Source organism: Phoca vitulina, unplaced genomic scaffold, assembly GCF_004348235.1.
Source record: "Phoca vitulina isolate PV1807 unplaced genomic scaffold, GSC_HSeal_1.0 scaffold4, whole genome shotgun sequence".
Taxonomy (NCBI): domain Eukaryota; kingdom Metazoa; phylum Chordata; class Mammalia; order Carnivora; family Phocidae; genus Phoca; species Phoca vitulina.
The window spans coordinates 54297695-54317674 of record NW_022589707.1 but is presented as its reverse complement, the minus strand read 5'-3'; the positions used below and the strand labels follow the sequence as shown (position 1 = coordinate 54317674).

Below are 19980 nucleotides of genomic sequence, written 5' to 3'. Positions count from 1 at the left end.
TAAATTAATTAAAATTAAAAATCCAGTTACCTGGTTACACTAGCCACGTTTCAGGTGCTCAGTACTTGGAGGTAGCTAATGACTACCATGTTGGACAGGACAGGTATGAAATATTTTATTTACAGAAGATTCTATTGGACAGTCCTAGCCCAGATTATTAAATAACCAAACCTCTCTTGCAGGCTCGTCATTCACTTTATCCTTTTATCCAAACATGTACTTCACATGCTTTCTCTCAGTCTAGAATGACTTTACCCACTATTTGATATATTAAATTACCCTTTTTATTTGATCCATCAGTAACAGGATAGAGGCATTTCAGAGGCAGGAGAGTACACACTGAGATCAGGAGAGCAAATGTTGGAAGATTAGGTGGAGCTAGCTAAACGGGGTCACAGCTTTTCTCAGAATTGCCTGTAATTTTATATCTCTGTATGTCTTTCCTGTTATCAAATATTTGTCTGACCTAAGCCATAAAATTCCTGGAAGCAAGAAAATATACCATAACAAGGCTATATTTCGCCTTTATAATTTTTATCTATTCACCATATGTTAACGATGGACTGATTTTTTTTCCAGTTAGGGAAAGGAAATAAGACAGGTGAATTTCTAGGTAATTAAAGTGTTAGCTCTGAGGACCCGAGAGCTTCCTTTGCTTTTTTAGTGAGACCAGAGACAGCCATGCATACTAACGTGATGACGTAAGAAGACTGTGAGGTCTCCCTTGCTGTGGGGAGCACTGCAGTAGGAGCTGGGAAGCCTGGGGTTTGCGTCCTTGCTCTTACTCTTTATAGGACTTGGACCTCTGGCACAACTCCTAACTTCTCTCATCATCAATTTCCTGATCTGTCAAGGTGAAATCACAGTTGAGAAACATATAAGACCCTCTATGTTAAATCCTCTGGGGACTTGTCACCAGCTTGGAACATTTTCATCCAGAGTGATCTGGAGTCTTGAGTTAGGTATTGTCCTTCCTCCAGAGCACATATTATCCTTTCTTTTCCTACTCTTCACTCCAAATACTTACTGCAAATTGTCCAAACATCCTAACTTTTCTGTAGAAAGTTAAAATAGAGAAAGTGTGTCTTGAGGGAGCAAATCATAAATGTTGGAATTTCATATTCCAAATAGGTGGGGCTGGCTAAAAGATTCAACATAAATAAATAAAGGCTGGTGCAAATGTGAAAATTAAGTAAAGATTGTGAAGAGAGAGTAACTTTTTTCTTAACTTCCTGGTCCTTCTTTCTAAAACAAATTTACACATAGGCCCATTTATGTTTTAAAAGAAAAAGTCACAACGGGTCATTGAGAGAAAACACAGGACGCTAAGGATAGTCTTGACCCATGTCATGAGGACCCAGAAAATCTGAAGCTGGGGGACTGTGAATCTAAAGCAAGTTGGTGTATTTGCTGTAATGATTTAGTATAAATATCTTCTGAATTATTTTGAATTGAACGCCCGTTGAAGGCAAAGAGTGAACAGCACAACAGAAGGTCTACTTTGGCATAGAACAAAATTTTATTTCCACAAATTTCCAGCCTCTCTAATGTACTTAGAATAGTGTCTTAAGTTGTTAAACATTTCTGTTATGTTACTGACAGAGAGAAGATAGAGATACTCCCATTTTTCTACTCAGATCACATCTATAACAAAATAGTACCTGTGACCTTTGGAATCACTTAATTTCTAGCTGAATATTAAGGCCCCTTTGTCACTGGTAGCCAGTTCTAGGTCTTTACATTAACAAAAGTTTCTCTGATCAAAATGCCTAGAGCATTTAGGAATCCATCAAGAATAGTTACTATGCTTTGATGAACTGAATGAGGAAGCCTGAGGGAGAAGCTGAAGGTAGATTATAAATTAAAAGGGAATTATAATTATTCCATTTGAGGTAATGAAATGGCAACTGTTTTTTCCACTGGGGAGAGAAAATAAATACAAAAACAAGAGGTCAGTATTTTTGTTTGTTTGTTTAATAAAAGCTTTTACAATTTTATTTATTAAAGGACAAATACCTGTTTGTTTGTTTTAAAGATTTTATGTATTTGACAGAGAGAGAGACAGAGAGGGAACACAAGCAGGGGGAGTGGGAGAGGGAGAAGCAGGCTCCCCACTGAGCAAGGAGCCTGATGTGGGGCTCGACCCTGGGATCATGACCCGAGCCAAAGACAGATGCCTAACGACTGAGCCACCCAGGCGCCCCCAAATACCTGCTTGTTATTGAAATTTTAAAAAATATATATAGTCACAATAGAGAAAAAATATATCCCCAAGTCCCACCTTTGAGGAAAAAAATAACTAAATCCTTCCTAATCTTTGTTTTCATGTACGTATCTCTGTGCTTTCACAAGAAAGAGTTCATACTGTAGATAATGTCTTGCAAACTAAATTTATACTTGAGATATTACGAACATATTCCTGACCATCGCATAATTTTTATAATACTTTAATGCCTGTATAGTTTTCTATTCTATCGATACAGCCTAATTTATTCAATGAATCCCTTTCATGTTGGGCATTTACGTGGTTTGTGTCTTTTAATATTGTAAAATGCTGTGATGTATTTATTAGGTTGATCCTTTGCTCGTATTTTAATTATTTCCTTGGAATGAACCGTTAGAATAGAATTATTGGGTTAAATAATTGGACCGTTTCTTGGATTTCTGTTACCTATTTCTCACCAGAGAGTGCTTAGTAGAATACAGAATCTTTCCCAACATCGGGTGTTGTCAGTTGTCTCCTAACTTGTAACAATTTTATGGGTAAAGAAGTATTATTGCTTTATTTTACATTCCTTGGTAGTGCACTCAGGTTGGTTGGACACTCTCGTATCTTGTCTGAAGCGCTGTTTGTTCGCACGACACCCTGATGTGATGGAAGACCTTCCCTCTGTCAGCCTTTGAGGCCCCCAGCATGGGCAGAGCCGCCAGGAAGGGGAGCGGAGAGAGGGTTTGGGGAGCGATGAGGACAGCTGTGGAGGGAGGAGGGCGGAACACCGTCACAGTATCGACCAGCGTGCGTGCTGCGCGGTAGACGTGCCAGAATTGCTCTCTTCAGAAAGAGAGAACTAAGAGTGTCCCCTCTACAGTCTCTGCTGTGAAACACTTTCTGCTTTATCTCCAGAGGCAAGGCCTGAGCAATTAAGTGTGAAGACCTTTCTGAAGCTCCCACAGAGGCAGCGCGCCGTGCGAGTTACGGCCCCCCACTCTGGAGCCAGAGTTCAAATCCTGACTGTCATTTGTTGTAAGATGCATGACAGTGGGCAAGTCACTTAGTCTGTTTCTTGAGGCATAAAATGGGTTAATAAGAGTGCCCAGTTGATGTGACGATGAAATGACTTAATAAATCTAACGTTCTTAGACTGGTGTCTAGTAAGTAGGGCTATGTAAGCATCTTTTATTTTTTTATTTATTTTAATTTTTATTTTTTGAGAGAGAGAGAGAGAAAGCACGCAAGAGTGGGGAGGGGGGAGAGGGAGAGAGAGAATCCAAAGCAGGCTCCACACTCAGGGTGGAGGCTGATGTGGGGCTCGATCTCACGACCCTGAGATCATGACCCAAGCTGAAAGCAAGAGTCAGATGCTTACCGGCTGAGCCACCCAGGCGCCCCTGGAAGCATCTTTTAAAATTTATGAAGTCTCAGGCATGGCACACAGTAGCGCTTGAGAAGTGTTAGCTGAAGACATGTAATACACAATAAAAGGCAATAAATATGTAAACAGATTTCAATACATGTGGTTCAGACGAGGGGTACTAGGTGTTAAAAGGTAGTTGCAAACAAATAAAATCATGAGTCTCATACAAATATAAAATAACCCATATCAAAAATTTTTATTTAAGTAATTAAGCCTAGGTGGCTCAGGTCATGATCCCAGGGTCCTGGAATCAAGCCCCGCATCGGGCTCCCTGCTCAGCGGGGAGCCTGCTTCTCCCTCTCCTTCTGCTCCTCTTCCCTGCTCGTGCTCTCTTTCTCTCTCTCTCAAATAAATAAGTAAAATCTTTAAAAAAAAAAAAATAAGAGAACTAGTAAGATATTGTAATTAGTTCAAAGAAGAATCTAAAGAACAGACAAGTGAATGGGTGGTCAGTGTTAAGATGAATTTGCTGACAAATGCAAAGCTGGCCTCTTCCACAGGGGAGAAATTAGTCTCATCTCCACCAGAAAAAATTCCTGTGCATCTCTGTGGACGAAATCATTTGCTGCTATCAATCTTCTACTGAATTAGAAAATAAAGAAAAGGAAAGAAAATAACTTTATGGTATCAGATCACCAGAAGGAGCCCCTAGACACCATCCTTGGAAAGAATCTTTTTGTCTGTTTCCAAGACTTTCCTAGTTTCCCTTGATTTAGGGAAGTATGCAACTAATTATTCTGAAAATGACTGAAGGGCGCCTGGGTGGCTCAGTCGGTTAGGTGTCCAACTCTTGATTTCAGCTCAGATCATGATCTCGAGGGCATGAGAATGAGTCCAGGGTTAGGCTCTATGCTGGGTGTGGAGCCTGCTTAAGATTCTCTTTCTCCCTTTACCCCTTCCCCCCAACCCCGTTCTCTCTCTCTCTAAAAAAATAAAAAATTAAAATTAAAAATAGAAAAATTTAAAAAATCATTAAAGTTACGGCATTGAAGGAATCTGTGATGGAATTTAAGCCTCAACACTTAGCAGTTCTGTGGAACATTCACTTCTCTTTGAGCATCGGTGAGCTTTTCTGTAAAATGAGGATAACAGTATCTAGCTCATGGGATCTCTTATAAAGATGAAACAATATGCGTCCAAAGCTCCTGACAGTGCGTGACTCATAGTAGACACTCAATAAGCAGTAACTATTCCTGGGCCAATTATAATTAGCTGAACCAACCAAAGAATAATTGCTCAGTTTTGCTTCTACCACACCCAGTCAACCTGGGTAGAAGTTACATACAGCATTCCAGAGAGCCTTGGGGAAGGAAAGTGTGTGGCTCCCACAAGGGACACTGAAAACATCAGCTTGATGAGAGAAGGGAGGTGGTAGAGAATGCTGAGAAATAATGCAGTGTCGGTAACATCCAGCCTCTGAAGGGGCTTTGGAATCCAGACAGAAGTTCTGGCTCTGTCAGTAAAGCAGCCAATTCAGCATCATCTGGAATGCAGTTCCCTGGGCCTCACCCCAGACCTGACGACTTAATAGCTGGCTGTTGAGATTGTGTATTTTATCAGGTTACCCAGATGTTGCTTGAGCACATTGAACTTTTTAAGAGTCACTGGTGCAGATAGAGGATATAAGCCTTTTTTTCTGGAGTCATATTCTTGAAACTTAGGAGTAAAGTGAAATGAGGGGCCTTCCAGCCAGTGTACAGGATAACTTTCTGGATGAAAAAATGAGGTGAGCCTGAAGGCAGGAGGGAACCGAAAGGAGTAGGTGTAACCCATCGCTCAGGTGGTGAGGGACTTCACTGAGGTGGGAATTAAGGTGACTCCAAACATTATAAAGAAGCAGAATTTAATGACTAAGTGAGTAGGAGATTCAATATGGAGGACAGGCAGTATTCAGAACTGACCTCCTGATTTTAAGTCCAGGTGAACAGAATAGAGATTCACTGACACAAATGGAGAATTGAGAATGGCCAGTTTTGTGGAAAGCTAAGTTCACTTTGGAGCATGTTAAAGGATGATGATACTTTTAAGTGGAAATTTACAGAAAATAATTGAAGGAAGGGGAGGGGTGGGGAGACTCCAAGCTTGAGTGACAGGTCTTGGCTGGAACAATAGATGAAATTTTTAAGAAACGTCATCAGATAAGGCTTCTCTGTTTCCCTTCCTCTTTAAAGTTTATCTAATTTTTGTTAAGATTTTATTTATTTAAGAGAAAGAGAGCACAAGCAGGGGGAGGGGCAGAGGGAGAAGCAGGCTCCCTGCAGAGCAGGGGGCTTAATCCCAGGACCCCCGGGATCATGACCTGAGCCGAAGGCAGACGCTTTACCAACTGAGTCACCCAGGTGCCCCTCCCTTCCTCTTTAAATTGTCAAAATATATGTTTTTTTTTCACACACCAAGGATTACATGAGTTAAATGGTAATCACTTGACAAACCTAAAATGACTGTTTAAAATTTAGGCATTATCCTACCTGTAAAAAAAAAAAAAAAAAAAGCTGTATTTACAGTCTATTTCAAAGATCATAATGTATGGCATAGTTGATAAAGAGAATATGTTTAGTTACTTTCCTCTTTCTATACAAGATGTAAAGTCCTTAAGGTTTGAGAAGATGGTTGGAAACTAATTTGTATACCCCAATGAGGTTTTTGGTAAATGCTTAGCTGTTGTACTGAATTTTAAAATGATTCTTGGACAATGTACAGCATCCCCATACCCCTGCAGTTAAGCTTGTTCCTGGTAAATCCCGTGGGTTCAATTCCCAACTGTGCTACAATCCTTTGAGAGGCTAATTAAGAACCTTGGTTCATATGGGAATTATTGTCTGAAAATTAAAAGTTAGAGTGTGCCCCAAATCTCAGACTCACTTGGCCCACTGGGAAACTTCGAAGTACTAGATATGTCCTCAACCCAAATTGTTGATTCCAAACTACTGTCTTGGTTAGAGTAGAATCACAAAAGGGTATATAAGGAGGCTTTTCCTGCTCTTAGAAGATAAACATACTTCTAGCACAGTAAAGGTGTTTTAAAAAAGCACCTTTGATTCCAAGTGTTTTGTGTCTTGATCCTACTTTTAGCAAAAAAAAAAAAAAAAAAACTGTATTATAATCATTTAGTATGTACAATAATTAAAATGTTTTATTGATCACTGTGTCAACAAAAAGATGAGCATATTCCCAGAGAAAATAACTTCTTTTTTTTTTTTAAGATTTATTTATTTATTTGAGAGAGAGAGAATGAGAGAGAGAGCACATGAGCGGGGGGAGGGTTAGAGGGAGAAGCAGGCTCCTCACCGAGCAGGGAGCCCGATGCAGGACTCGATCCAGGGACTCCAGGATCATGACCTGAGCTGAAGGCAGTCGCTTAACCAACTGAGCCACCCAGGCTCCTGAAAATAACTTCTTTAATGTGTTTTGAAACTCCAGGCAGTGCCCATACTTGAACAAGGATTAGAATTTATACACATTTTTATTGTTGCCTGGTATTTGGCAGTATGTACTTTCATACAATGTATTACAGTGAACATAAAACACATTATGCAAGGGATTTCATTGTATATGAAATATTTATTGAGTTTAAATGAATACCTTCTTTGCATGTTCTAAATTTGAATTTATGCTTATGTTGTTATAAAAGGCACATTGTTTAGATTGTTTATATTTTTTTCCTGTCCTTAACATTCTATATTTGTGTCAATTAATTTAATAATTAAGTTGCTTTATATACCTTTTTTGTGATTATAGTATGTAGAAAATCAAAGCCGATTTAAATGTACTTTCTACTAATGCTTTATGTACTTAAACTTTGGATTGTATCGTATATGCAGAAAATACATAAATACATTCATTTATTCATTTGACTATTACTTAATGAGCATCTCTTATGTTCCAGACACTGTTCTAAGTGCCAAATATACAGCAGGAAATACATCATCATGTAGTTAAGAATTTGCTCTTTATCTGATGATAATGGTACTCTACCCTCAATAATTTGATCCAAGATTTTTTTGTAATTAAACCTATAGATTGCTTCTAGAAGCAGAGGTCACAAGAAGTGACCTTCTTTGCTCTGTAACAGAAGTGAATTTAGAACTCATATTTTAATTGATTCCTGCTAGTCTTCAATAATATGAATACCTATGCTTTCAAGTGTAGGATTTTACTTTCTTGGAAGTTAGTATCATGAGCAAACTCAGTGTTTGTTGACTGAATGCAATTCATTCATTTGATCCATGAGCAAAGGCCAATGCAGTATGATTGGTGAGAAATGTTTGAGCCTGGTCATTTTAATTGCAAATATTTTATACTCTATGTCTTTAGAAATATAAGATAGTTTACTTTTTTTTTTAACTCTGCATTCTTTAATGAGCGGTCTTTATCTTTTATCTGTTCACTTTTTTCCAGGTTTTAGGGACAAAGCCGGAGCTTAGGGATGGAGACGATGATGACGACACCGTAGCAGACATAACCAACAGGAAAATGGCTAAACTCTACATGGTGAGTTCACTGTTAGTGAGTTCTATTGTTTTTACTAGACTGGATACAGCCAGGAGACCTGTTCTGGAAGGGACTCTGCTGTAGCTGATAATTCTCATTGCTCTCAAAGAGAAGTGTGTAGGTAGAATCCATTCTATGCTCTAGTATGTTTATTAAAATTCTTCTTTTTATTACTTTTTGTTATTTTTTTTAAATGTCAAATAATCAGTGAAATTACTGCTACAACTTAAATAGAATTATATAGTGTTGCCGTGCTAGTTTGCAACAATATGTTTTGATACATGACATTCAATAAAATGTTTCCTTCATGGAATAAAAATACTCAGTAAGGTTTTTCTTACAAAATTTTGATAAACTATAAAAGCTTCACGTTATTTTAAATATCTTATTCAGCCATAATGAAGGCTTTTTTTGTTACAGAAGGGCAAAGCTATCAAATCAAACAGCTGGGAGGAAACAGGGTAAAAACAACCCTGTCCTGGCCATTGGACTCCTAGTTCTATGTCACTGCTGTAGTGATGACCCCTGGATGACCTTGGGCAAGATATGACCATGCTGGGTCTCAGTTTTCTTATCTGAAAAAAAGAAAGACAGATTCCATTAGAAGATTATTCAGGTTCCTTACAACTCCAGAATTTTATGATTTTATTGCTGGTGAAGGTAACAGAAGTCACAGATACACCGGTATCTGAGACTGCTCAAATGGGATCCTTCAGGAGTTCCCTCCCCTTGTAACTTTCCAAGAGCATGATTTGGAGCAGACCACTAATCTCCCTGCAGAACTAGGTAGTCATCAGTCATCACAGGAAGGAGTTATATTTGCTATTCTTGAAGGGAACTTCTAACTCAGTTGCTGGAGTGGTGGGGGGTGGGAGGGATGGGGTGGCTGGGTCATAGACATTAGGGAGGGTATGTGCTATGGTGAGTGCTGTGAATTGTGCAAGACTGTTGAATCACAGATCTGTACCTCTGAAACAATACAATATATGTTAAAAAAGAAGAAGAAGAAGAAGATAGCAGGAGGGGAAGAATGAAGGGGGGGAAATTGGAGGGGGAGACGAACCATGAGAGACGATGGACTCTGAGAAACAAACTGAGGGTTCTAGAGGGGAGGGGGGTGGGAAGATGGGTTAGCCTGGTGATGGGTATTAAAGAGGGCACGTTCTGCATGGAGCACTGGGTGTTATACGCAAACAATGAATCATGGAGCACTACATCAAAAACTAATGATGTAATGTATGGTGATTAGCATAACAATAAAAAAGAAACTGATTTTGAATGAAGATCAAGTTACTAACTTGTGTCTAATAACTTGCGTTTTGTAAAGGGGAAGTGAATTATTTTCTTCCTAGATGGCAAAGGAAAATGTGGTCATGACTGCTGCTAAATACTCATGATTTTAATATAAGCTACACAGAAATTGTTATTCTAAAGAATTCGAGGGGGCGCCTCGGTGGCACAGTTAGTTAAGCGTGGGACTCTTGGTTTCGGCTCAGGTGGTGATCTCGCAGTCGAGGGATCGGCGTCCCACCCCCCTCCCCAGACTGTGAGCTCAGTGTAGAGTCTGCTTGGGATTCTCTCTTCCCTTTCCCTCTGCCCCTCCCCCCGTGTGTATGCGCACTCTCTTTCTCTCTCTCTCTCAAATAAATAAAAATTTAAAAATTAAGACTTCATGGCACCTCTTTTTTGTTACTGCTTCTAAAACCCATTTTCAACAGCTTAACAAATACCTTTTATGCCGCCTCATCAAATAAAACGATTCTCCCTCTTGGGCAGCATTAGGAACTGATGAAGAAATGTTTTAAAATGTGAAGATGTTAATCCTGAATCATTGCTCCCTCTAGTGGATGTATAATGTATTGGATATATGTAAAATACAAAGTCTGTTTGAAAATACTTTAATTTGGGATCGCAGAACAAAGCTGGGAAGCAGAGTCACCTAGGCAATTTCTAAAAAAACAGAATTCAAGCCCCACCACAATGCTGCAAAACTCCACCACTGGGAGGGCCCTGGAATCTGCATATTTATCAAGTGCCCAGGTGATTACCTTGCAGCCTATAAGCTGGCCTTTGAAAAACGGAATTCTAACCTGGGCATTAATATCACTTTCAATTTTGCAAGACCACCTTTAACTTTAAAAAATTGTTCTTTTTAAATTTTTTTTTAATTTTTAGATTTATTTATTTGAGACAGAGAGAGAGAGCATGCGTGCACAAGGAGGGGCAGAGGGAGAGGGAGAAGCAGACTCCCCGCTGAGCAAGAAGCCCCATGCAGGGCTCAATCCCAGGACGCTGAGATCATGACCTGAGCCGAAGGCAAATGCTTAACCGACTGAGCCACCCAGGCGCCCCTAAAAAAAATGTTGTGTGGTTATTTCCAAACTTCAAGAGTCTAAGTAAATAACTATTTGTGACAGAGGAAATTTACTTTGACAATTTGCAGGACCTAATTTGAAAACAGTCTATAAGCATAGACTGTAATGTGCCAGTGCTTCTTAGCATAGTGCTTGGCATATGGTAGGCACTCAGTAAATGTTAAATGAATAAATGTTTAAGCTTTAGCTTTTGTGTGTGTGCAATGAGTATAAGACTATTACCTAGTTGAAAAAATTGCTATAAAAATTAGTAAATAATCATGTAAAGTTCATCACTTGGTGCCTATTATATAGAAATCTCAACAAACCTTAGCCATTACTATTATCATTATTTTCTCATGCTTTAGGTCCAGTGTTGAAACTTCACTTTTTATTAATGGTTCTTTTACTCCAAAAGACTTTATTTTAATTCCATATAGTTAGCATATAGTGTTATCTTAGTTTCAGATGTACAATATAGTGATTCAACAGTTCTGTACATTACTCAGTGCTCATCGTCATAAGTGTACTCTTAACCCCTTCACAGATTTCACCCATCCCCCACCCACCTCCCCTCTGGTAACCATCAGTTTGTTCTCTATAGTTAAGAGCCTATTTCTTGGTATCTTTCTCTCTCTCTTTTTCCTTTGTTCATTTGTTTTGTTTCTTAAATTCCACATATGAGTGACATCATATGGTATTTGTCTTTCTCTGACTTATTTCACTTAGCATTATCCTTTCTAGATCTATCCATGTTGCTGCAGATGGCAAAACTTCATTCTTTTGTGTGGCTGAGTAATATTCCATTGTTTATATACATGCCATATTTTCTTTACACATTCATCAGTCAATGGACACTTGGGCTGTTTCCATAATTTGGCTGCTATAAACATAGGGGTGGGTGCATACATCTTTTTGAATTAGTGTTTTAGTATTCTTGGTTAAATATCCAGTAGTGGAATTACTGGATCATATGGTAGTTCTATTTTTAATTTTTTGAAGAACCTCCATAATGTTTTCACAGTGGCTGCACCAGTTTGCATTGCCCCCAACAGTGCATGAGGGTTTCTTTTTCTCCTCATTCTTGCCAATACTTGTTGTTTCTTGTGTTTTTGATTTTAGCCAATCTGACAGGTTTAAGTGATATCACATTATGGTTTTGATTTTTATTTCCCTGATGTTAAGTGATGATGAGCATCTTTTCATATGTCTGTTGTCCATCTGTATGTCTTCTTTGGAGGAATGTCTGTTCATGTCTTTTGCCCATTTTTACTTGGACTATTGGGGGTTTTTTGGTGTTGAGTTATGTAAGTTCTTTATATATTTAGGATACTAACCCTTTATCAGATATGTCATTCAAAAATATCTTCTCCCATTCCGTAGATTGTCTTTTAGTTTTGTTGATTGTCCAAAGGACTTTGAAGAAGCCTTTTAGGGTATAATTTGGCTCATGGATTTTTGTTGTTTTTTTTTTTTTTAATAGCTTTGTTGAGATATAATTTACATACCATACCCATTTAAAGTATACAATTCAATGGTTGTTACATTTACAGAGTTGTACAGCCATCACCATAATGTAATTTTAGGACATTTTTATTATCTGCAAACAAGCTCATGGTTTTTATATTAGGTTTCAGATGCCAGTGGATCCATGAGAGTGACTGTGGTTGCAGAAGAGAACCCCTTCTCCATGGCAATGCTGCTTTCTGAAGAATGCTTTATTTTGGACCACGGTGCTGCAAAACAGATTTTCGTATGGAAAGGTAAACCATTGATGTTGTAGCTGTTCTTCAGATTTACAGCTATTTCTTTGAAGAGGTAAAGAAAACGTCTTTTCTGATTAAAAAAAAACCTATGATTTTGAGACTTGATCTGTAAATAGCTCATGTAAAACGCAGACATGAAAACCATATTTTCTTTCTACTAGTATCATTTGCCAGGAACGATGGGGTTAAAGAAAGCATTAGGGCAATATAAAACGAATCTTTTATACATATATAGCGATCATTATGATATTAATAAATATATTTAACATACCAGGACATTTTTGCCATTCTCAGTGTCATATTTAAATTAAATTATAATTATGTTTATTACTTGGTGTGCAAGTATTTCATAATCATGTAATACCTTCCCTCTCTGGGATTCTGTCTTTTTCATTTATCCTCTATTTTAGGTAAAGATGCTAATCCCCAGGAGAGAAAGGCTGCAATGAAGACAGCTGAAGAATTTCTGAAGCAAATGAATTATTCCACCAATACCCAAGTAAGTGTGCGTGAAAATGAGCTGGCTAGAAAAAAAATTTTAAATGTGGGAGCTCATCCTATCTCCACAAAACTCATGAGAGAATTTGGTTCAAAGTAACCTATGCATGGAAGTCATTCTTCCCTTATGTGTGTGCCACATTGTGCCCCATGTCCCTAGAACCATAGCTTTGTGGAGGATGGAATTTTGCAGAAACTGGAGATCAGACCTTCCATGGGGCTGCATGATAAAAAAAAAAAAAGACCCCATCTGTTTCTTCCATGGCATTTCAGTCAAGATGATCAACCACAGTTGAATGCACTGAGAGCACTTTTCAGTTAGTCCTGAGAGCAAGTTGGGCAGACATGGGCTAATACCCACATAATATTTGGCTTCATTGACATCAGCTTAGTCACCTGACTAGGTACTCTTCCTTTTCTGAGTCTTTCAGCCTCATCCTTTCTCTTCAGTTTTATGTCCTGGCACAAGGAACATAATGAGATCATTTCTTCCAGGTCACAGATCTCTTATAAACCTAATGCAGAAAACCAGTCATATGTGTAATGGTAACACAAAAGAACTTTGTTCTTACTTCAAACATCCAAATTCAGTGGCAATCACTTTAGTTGTGACAAAAAGTACAGTTGGATTGTTTTACCTTCATATCTGATAATCTTCCATTTTACATTCACTTATGGATCCCAGCTTCTAATTTACATCTGTCATCACAGAAACCAAGACAGTCTTTTCATTTCCTTAGTTTTTTCTCCATTCCTGGATGAATGTTTTTCCCTCTGTCTATTTTCTTTTTATAATAATTATTATTGTTTTAAATTTTAGATTCAAGTTCTTCCAGAAGGAGGGGAAACACCAATCTTCAAACAGTTCTTTAAGGACTGGAGAGAGAAAGATCAGAGTGATGGCTTTGGGAAAGTCTATGTCACCGAGAAAGTGGCTCGAATAAAACAAATTCCATTTGATGCCTCAAAACTACATACTTCTCCGCAGATGGCCGCCCAGCACAATATGGTGGATGATGGTTCCGGCAAAGTGGAGGTATTTGGCTGTTCCTGTTTGTGTTTGTTTGTTTTCATCAAGTCCATTTATGCCAGTACACCTGGAAATGTAATTTCAGAAGACTACAAACTTGTCATTTTACTTGTTAATTTTACTTATTAATAAAGGTGGACCATGACTGTATATTAAATCAGGGAGTTTAAATCTGGAAGAGATACTCTCTGACCTTCAATCCTATTTTACAGTGTGTGTGTTCAGATTCCAAGAAGTTAGGTGATTTGTGCAAGATCACCTCATTATCATCTTAGAGACGTGTTGTGGAACCCAGTCATCTTGTTTCCTGGTCCAGAATTGCTCCCGCTCCTGGAACTGGGATTATCCAGTGAGGGCGAGTTGCTCTGAATGTACCAATGACCATTATTTAGACCTTTCCTTGTATGTTACAGGCATTCACAAAATCAAATTGGGCATGTGCTAAACTCATAGATATTTTTAGAGCATTCAAATTGTTTGTTGATTATTCCCATTTTTTGACAAAAAATTGCTCATAACCCCCTTATAATTCTCCCTAATTCAACTCTCTTCACCCTCTACTCTTAAGTCATCTAACTTAATGAGACCTGGGTAATGTTACGTCTTATTATAAAATATTTTAATGGCACTCCATCTTCAGCTGGGCCCGCAAGGTCTTCCAGGATTTGATCCTTGCTCTCCTTGCTGCCTCACCCTCCTCCCTCTGGCTAAAGTCTCCACTCGTCCTCCTGCCTAATTCAGTTCAGTCACAAGCTGCACCTCTTTGAGAAGCCCTCCCTCTGCCCTGGAGCAGCCTTTCTCTGTGCTCAAACCATAAGTGATATTTTTCACAGAACCATCATCTAAGGACTGCAAAACTGTTTATTTTTCTTCCTAGTGCTCTCGTTAGTTCCTGGAGGGTAGGAATTGACTATTTTATCTTTGTATTCCCAAGGCTTACTACAATGTCTGGAGCAAAGTGAATGGGAAAGAGATTTAGGAAGTAGTTTTGCCTCTTTTCAAAGACATGAAGTATGCATCTAAGCCATCGAGGGGTTGTGGGAAGTGCAAAGGGAGAAAGGCACCTCATGGCCATTGTTCCAGGGGTATCAGCTTCCGGTCTGAGCCTGTCTCCTGCTCACATGTGCTTTTCTGCAGCTCTGCACAGCCGCAGGGCCTCTTGGCAGATGTGGCTCCCCAGCACCATGTCCCAGCTGCAGTCTCCTTGTGTCGGGTCATGTTGTCTCCGAGATGTCCTCCTGAGTCGTCCCCGGACTTCGGAAGCCTGGGGGCTTTCTCTAGGCTTTTGGTCTTAGCCCGATAGTGCTGTTGTTTCTCCCCTGCTCACCAGGATGTCGTGCGTCTCTCTGAAAGCACTGCCGCTCCTTCATCTCCAGATTTCAAGGGAAGGGGTGCATCCTCCCGCTCCCCGGGAGGGTGCGCATGCGCACAGTGCCTGGCAGGTTCTCCAGTGTTACTTTCCTGGTTCATCTGCAGCTCTCATCTCTCCAACTTGGAGTGTCTTTAATCTGTGATGAGGATGAGAAACTAGAAAACAAAAACAAAAACAAAAACTGGTTCTGCCTATTTTTACCTTTTCAGTCTTATGCCTAGATGATGCCTCTTAAAAATACTCAAGTAATTGGCATCTTGATTATTTGGTCCCAATCTGCCACTCTTGCCTAAAGAAATAATAGTTTCATGCCTTACAGTGCAGGGGAAAAATGTTTTTAACAAACAAACAAGTTATCTCCTAATGGATGAAATATTTTATGCAAGTTAAGAGACATATTTCTGAGCCGAATATTTTAGTTCCTTATTCCACCAGAGTCTCGTGTTATTTTCACTAATCAATCAAACAGGAGGTATGTATTAATAGTGAACAAACGGTCAAACTGATAAAATTTCTTCCCATTGCTTAATTTGTAAGCTAGTTAGAAAAGTATTTAAAAGTTGTTTAACAATAGATCTAACCCCCCTCCCAAAATTAACTCCTGAGAAGTACTATTAGATCAAGAAAATTTTAATTTTGTTACACACATTCCATTCCTTTCAGATTTGGCGTGTAGAAAATAATGGTAGGATCGAAATTGATCAAAACTCATATGGCGAATTCTATGGTGGTGACTGCTACATTATACTCTACACTCATCCCAGAGGACAGATTATCTACACCTGGTAAGTTTTCCTCTTTCTTAAGATCTCGAGTTCCAAGGAGGACAGATTTTGCTCCAAAGTTACATTTCATCAAATTCCATGGGATATGAGGTAGAATTATCCTATAGTTACCCCAGTGAGATTTGTATAGCATGCATGTGGTATTTTCTTTCAATATGATTTTTGACTGTATTTTGTAGCCTTGTCCACAAGCAGGAAGGGTTAAATAAAAATCATCCTTTCTAGGGGCACCTGGGTGACTCCGTTGGTTAAGCCTCCAACTCTTAATTTCAGCTCAGGTCATGATCTCAGTGTCAAGATCTCAGGGTCATGAGATCAAGCCCTGGGTTGGGCTCCCTGTGCTCAGAGTGGAGTCTGCTGGAGATTCTCCCTCATCCTCTCCCTCTGCCCCTCCCCCCACGCTTGCATGCTCTCTCTCTCTCAAATAAATAAATAAATTTTTTTTTAAATCATCCTTTCTAGTCTAGGAAAAAGATTTTGGTATCTGAATGTAGTGTTCTTTTAGTGGATATATAGTTGAATATCTCACCTCCGGGGCAAACTAACTCCAGTTGGCCAGCACTCGCTACCATGTGTTCTTATTATTAAAATTCACAGAGGTCCATCCTAATTGGAGCTGCAGAGTTGCAGTGAGGCAAACCCTCTAAGGGATATATATCATTTATACTGTTTCATACTCCAGAAACCTCAAATTGATGCATTTTTTACTCTTGGTCCCCACGAAATTTGTGGCAATAAAGGAGGAAAAAATGCCAGTGTATCCACATCTTACATGGTTTTGCATAATGATTTGAGTTAATTGAAGGTTAAGATACTTAGAGTCCAGTGCCAAGGCTCTGATCAATGGGGAATGTCCAGTCAGGTAAGGTAAGTATACATACCATGCTGGGCTGTTCCAAAGGGATGGGGATTCTGCAACAAATCATATAGTGTGGGACTCTCAAACTTTTTACTAAGTGAAATCAGGTAAAATAAAATATTTCTGAGGAGACTGGAAAAAAGAAAAAAAATTTCCAAAAAGATCTTAAAACTGAGAGGTGTGGGTGGAAGGTGCAGGGGTGAAGCAGGATCCTACTTTTGCCTACATGGTGATGGCAACCTTCAGTGGGTGGGAGTGTCATGGACATGGGTCTCTGCTGATATGGTGACATTTCTCTATGGTGAGGGTCCTACCAGATGACAGAGTCACCTCTATCCTGACAGTGTGACCACTTATCACTTACACTGACCAGTGTCTTGAGCCCAACCAAGTTCAGGAGATGGGATGATTATGTTTATCCTATAGGGTCTTGGTACCCAAAGGGTGGTCCGGGAACCAGAAACATCAGCATCCCCTGGGAGCTGGTTAGAAATGTAGATTTCCAGTACCCACCTTTGGCCCACTAAAGCAAAACATGCATTTTAACAAGATCCCCAGATGATTCACATGCACTTTCATGACTAAGGCACTGCACTGCCTTAGGCAATGGTTCCTATCATATCCTGTCAGAGATTAATGTATTTAGCTACTTAACTCTGTGTTTATGATGTCATCTTCATAGCATCCATTTTTTTGGGCAGCATGTTTGTGCCAGCAAAGTGCTAGATGTTTCCATTTGTTATGTTTCTTCCTCACAACCAGGTTATTTTCGAAAGACAAAAAGGGAGGGGAGAAGCAGACAGATTAAGTAACTTAACCCAAATTCACAACTATCGTAACTAGTGAAGCAACATTTCACACCCTGATCTACAGCTCTCTTTAAGTCTAAAGCTGAGTGCAGCTATACCCTGGTATAAGCTATGTCTTTCTTTTGCAATTTCCTCTTCCAAAATTTTAATTCGGAAAAGTGTTTGTGCAAAGCATGGCATTTATAGGGATAAATCAGTTGTTCTCAGTCAGCTTTTCTTTTACATTCTGTTTCTTGGTCTTCCTCTTAACTCTGATTTGTATATAAAAAATATAATTGATTGTGGCACTTAGATCAAACAAGAAAGACTAAATAAGCAATTCAAGAGAATATTTTGAAAAATTAACAATTTGCAATCTATGTAAATAACTATGTAGCTGTAACTAAAACAGACTAAATCAGATGATAAATGTTAAATGTAGTTACTATTTCTCGAATCATTTGAAAGTATTCACCGAGCACTTTCTATGTGCCAAGCACTGTGCTAGATAGATACTAAAGATACAATGGTTAAAAAAAAATGAGCTGTGTCCCAAGATTTTATACTTTAAAAAGAAGCAGGTGATTTCAATGAGGGCACTGAACAGGCATTTCAATGAAGTATGAAGGATTTAAAAAATAAAACCAAGCTGATCTTTGGGGAATTCTAGGCAAGACACCAAGCCCACTCCTAGGGCTCCTAGAAGTGACATCTAAGTGGGAGCAGAAGTAGCAGCTAGGCAAGGGAGCAAATAGAGATGTTGTTCTAAGCAATGCAGGGAAAGTGTGCTCTAACTTACCAGTAATGACATATGGCTGGAGCAAAGTTAGGGAGCAAAAGATAAAATCAGAGAAATCAGAAGGAGCCAACCTGTGAATGGCCTTGTAACCGTCTTGGGGATAGATGAACTTTATTTTTCAGGGCATTGGGAATCAGTCAAAGAATTTGCTCGGGGGAATGGTATGATTGGCCTTCCTCTTAGAGAAATTATTCTGGTTGACCTCTACGAGAATGGGCTGGTGGGAGAAGATCTGTGGCAGGGAAGCCATTGGGAATGTGTTGCAGTAATCCAGCTGAAGGATAATGTGGCCAGAACTTAGTGTTAGAGCAACAGGGAGGGAAAGGATAAGTTGAGTTTGTAGTATTAAGGTGTTGGCATCTGAAAGACTGGCTATGGGAAACAGGGAAGATGGCCAAATCAAGGGTGACCCCAGATTTCTGGTCCATGCACACACGTGGGTAGTGTTTCATTCACTGAGATAAGAAACGTAGAAGGAGGGCAGGTTTGGCCCTCACTGTGAAAAATTCAAAGGGAAGAAAGGTGAGAATATGCCACACTCTTAATAGTTACTCTCTTTGGGATGGGACTGGGATGGAGGGAGACGTCATTTAATTTGTTCTTTCCAATTTTATGTGTTCAAGTTTTCTATGATAATTTATCATTTTTTTTGAGATATCAAGAAGATAAGTTAGATACTTGAGAGTCCTTTGAGAGTCTTTGCCATTTAATATCATGGATGTTAAATATGTAAGTTTGTTAACATTGCATGGTTTGCAGGACTTCAAAAGCTTCTATAAAGGCAGTGAAGAGACATTTAGAAAATAAGTAGATCTCTTGAAGATTAGCTTTCAGACTAAACAACTTGCCAGGCTATGTGATAATTTTGATGCAGGGGTATAAATGGTTAAGTCCAGAGGCACATTAAGTCCAGGGAAAGGACTAGAATTAAATCAACAGCTGAATACACATATTTGTTGTGGCTTATTTTAAATTTCTGAAACCACTTATATTCTAAAATGGTAGGAGAAAAATAATTTCAGCAGTGATCTTTTCTCTGGAATGTCAGGTAATTGAAATTGAACAAACATTGAACAATGGCAGTGGTGAATCTCTGAAAGCAGTAAATTCTATTTTCCTGCAGCATTTATTTTAAATGAGTAACAAGTGCCAAAGGTTTATAAAGAAGAAATCATGTCAAAGTAGATTGCGCTCCACCTCCCCCCCCCAACCTCCGCCCCTAAGCATAGGTTTTCAAAACTAGAGGCAAAGAGCGACTTTATTATGTCTTAGTTGTAGTGGAGTATTTGACCCCCTGGGTCACAGATCCATAAAGCAAATTACTCTGAATCTGTGTGGATGGGAGCAAGGGTCACATTGACATGAAATGGCAGAGGGGCTGGAGGTAAGTAGTAAAAAATTTATTGCGAGTGTCAGAAGGCAGGAGTTTGGTGAGGCTTTCCAGGTTTGCTGGTTGAAATACTTCAGGGGATAAAAACCAGAAATTGGGACAAAAGTTTGTTGATACTGTCTATAGTCAGTTGAATGTTTTCCTACAGAAAAAAAAAAAAAAAAAAGGAAATGGAGAAATAGGCAGGGAACTGCAGATGTGACAGAGAAAAGA

General features: G+C 39.0%; 1 protein-coding gene across 1 annotated transcript in view; it reads left to right on the top strand.

The window, feature by feature from the left end:
- Nucleotides 1-19980, top strand: part of SCIN (scinderin) — a 77322-nt gene that overhangs the window by 38641 nt on the left and 18701 nt on the right. Inside the window, exons 5-9 of the mRNA XM_032402028.1 lie at nt 8034-8126; nt 12111-12243; nt 12657-12745; nt 13565-13780; nt 15810-15931. Coding sequence (XP_032257919.1) covers nt 8034-8126; nt 12111-12243; nt 12657-12745; nt 13565-13780; nt 15810-15931 — 653 coding nt within the window. The remainder of the gene's footprint in view (nt 1-8033; nt 8127-12110; nt 12244-12656; nt 12746-13564; nt 13781-15809; nt 15932-19980) is intronic.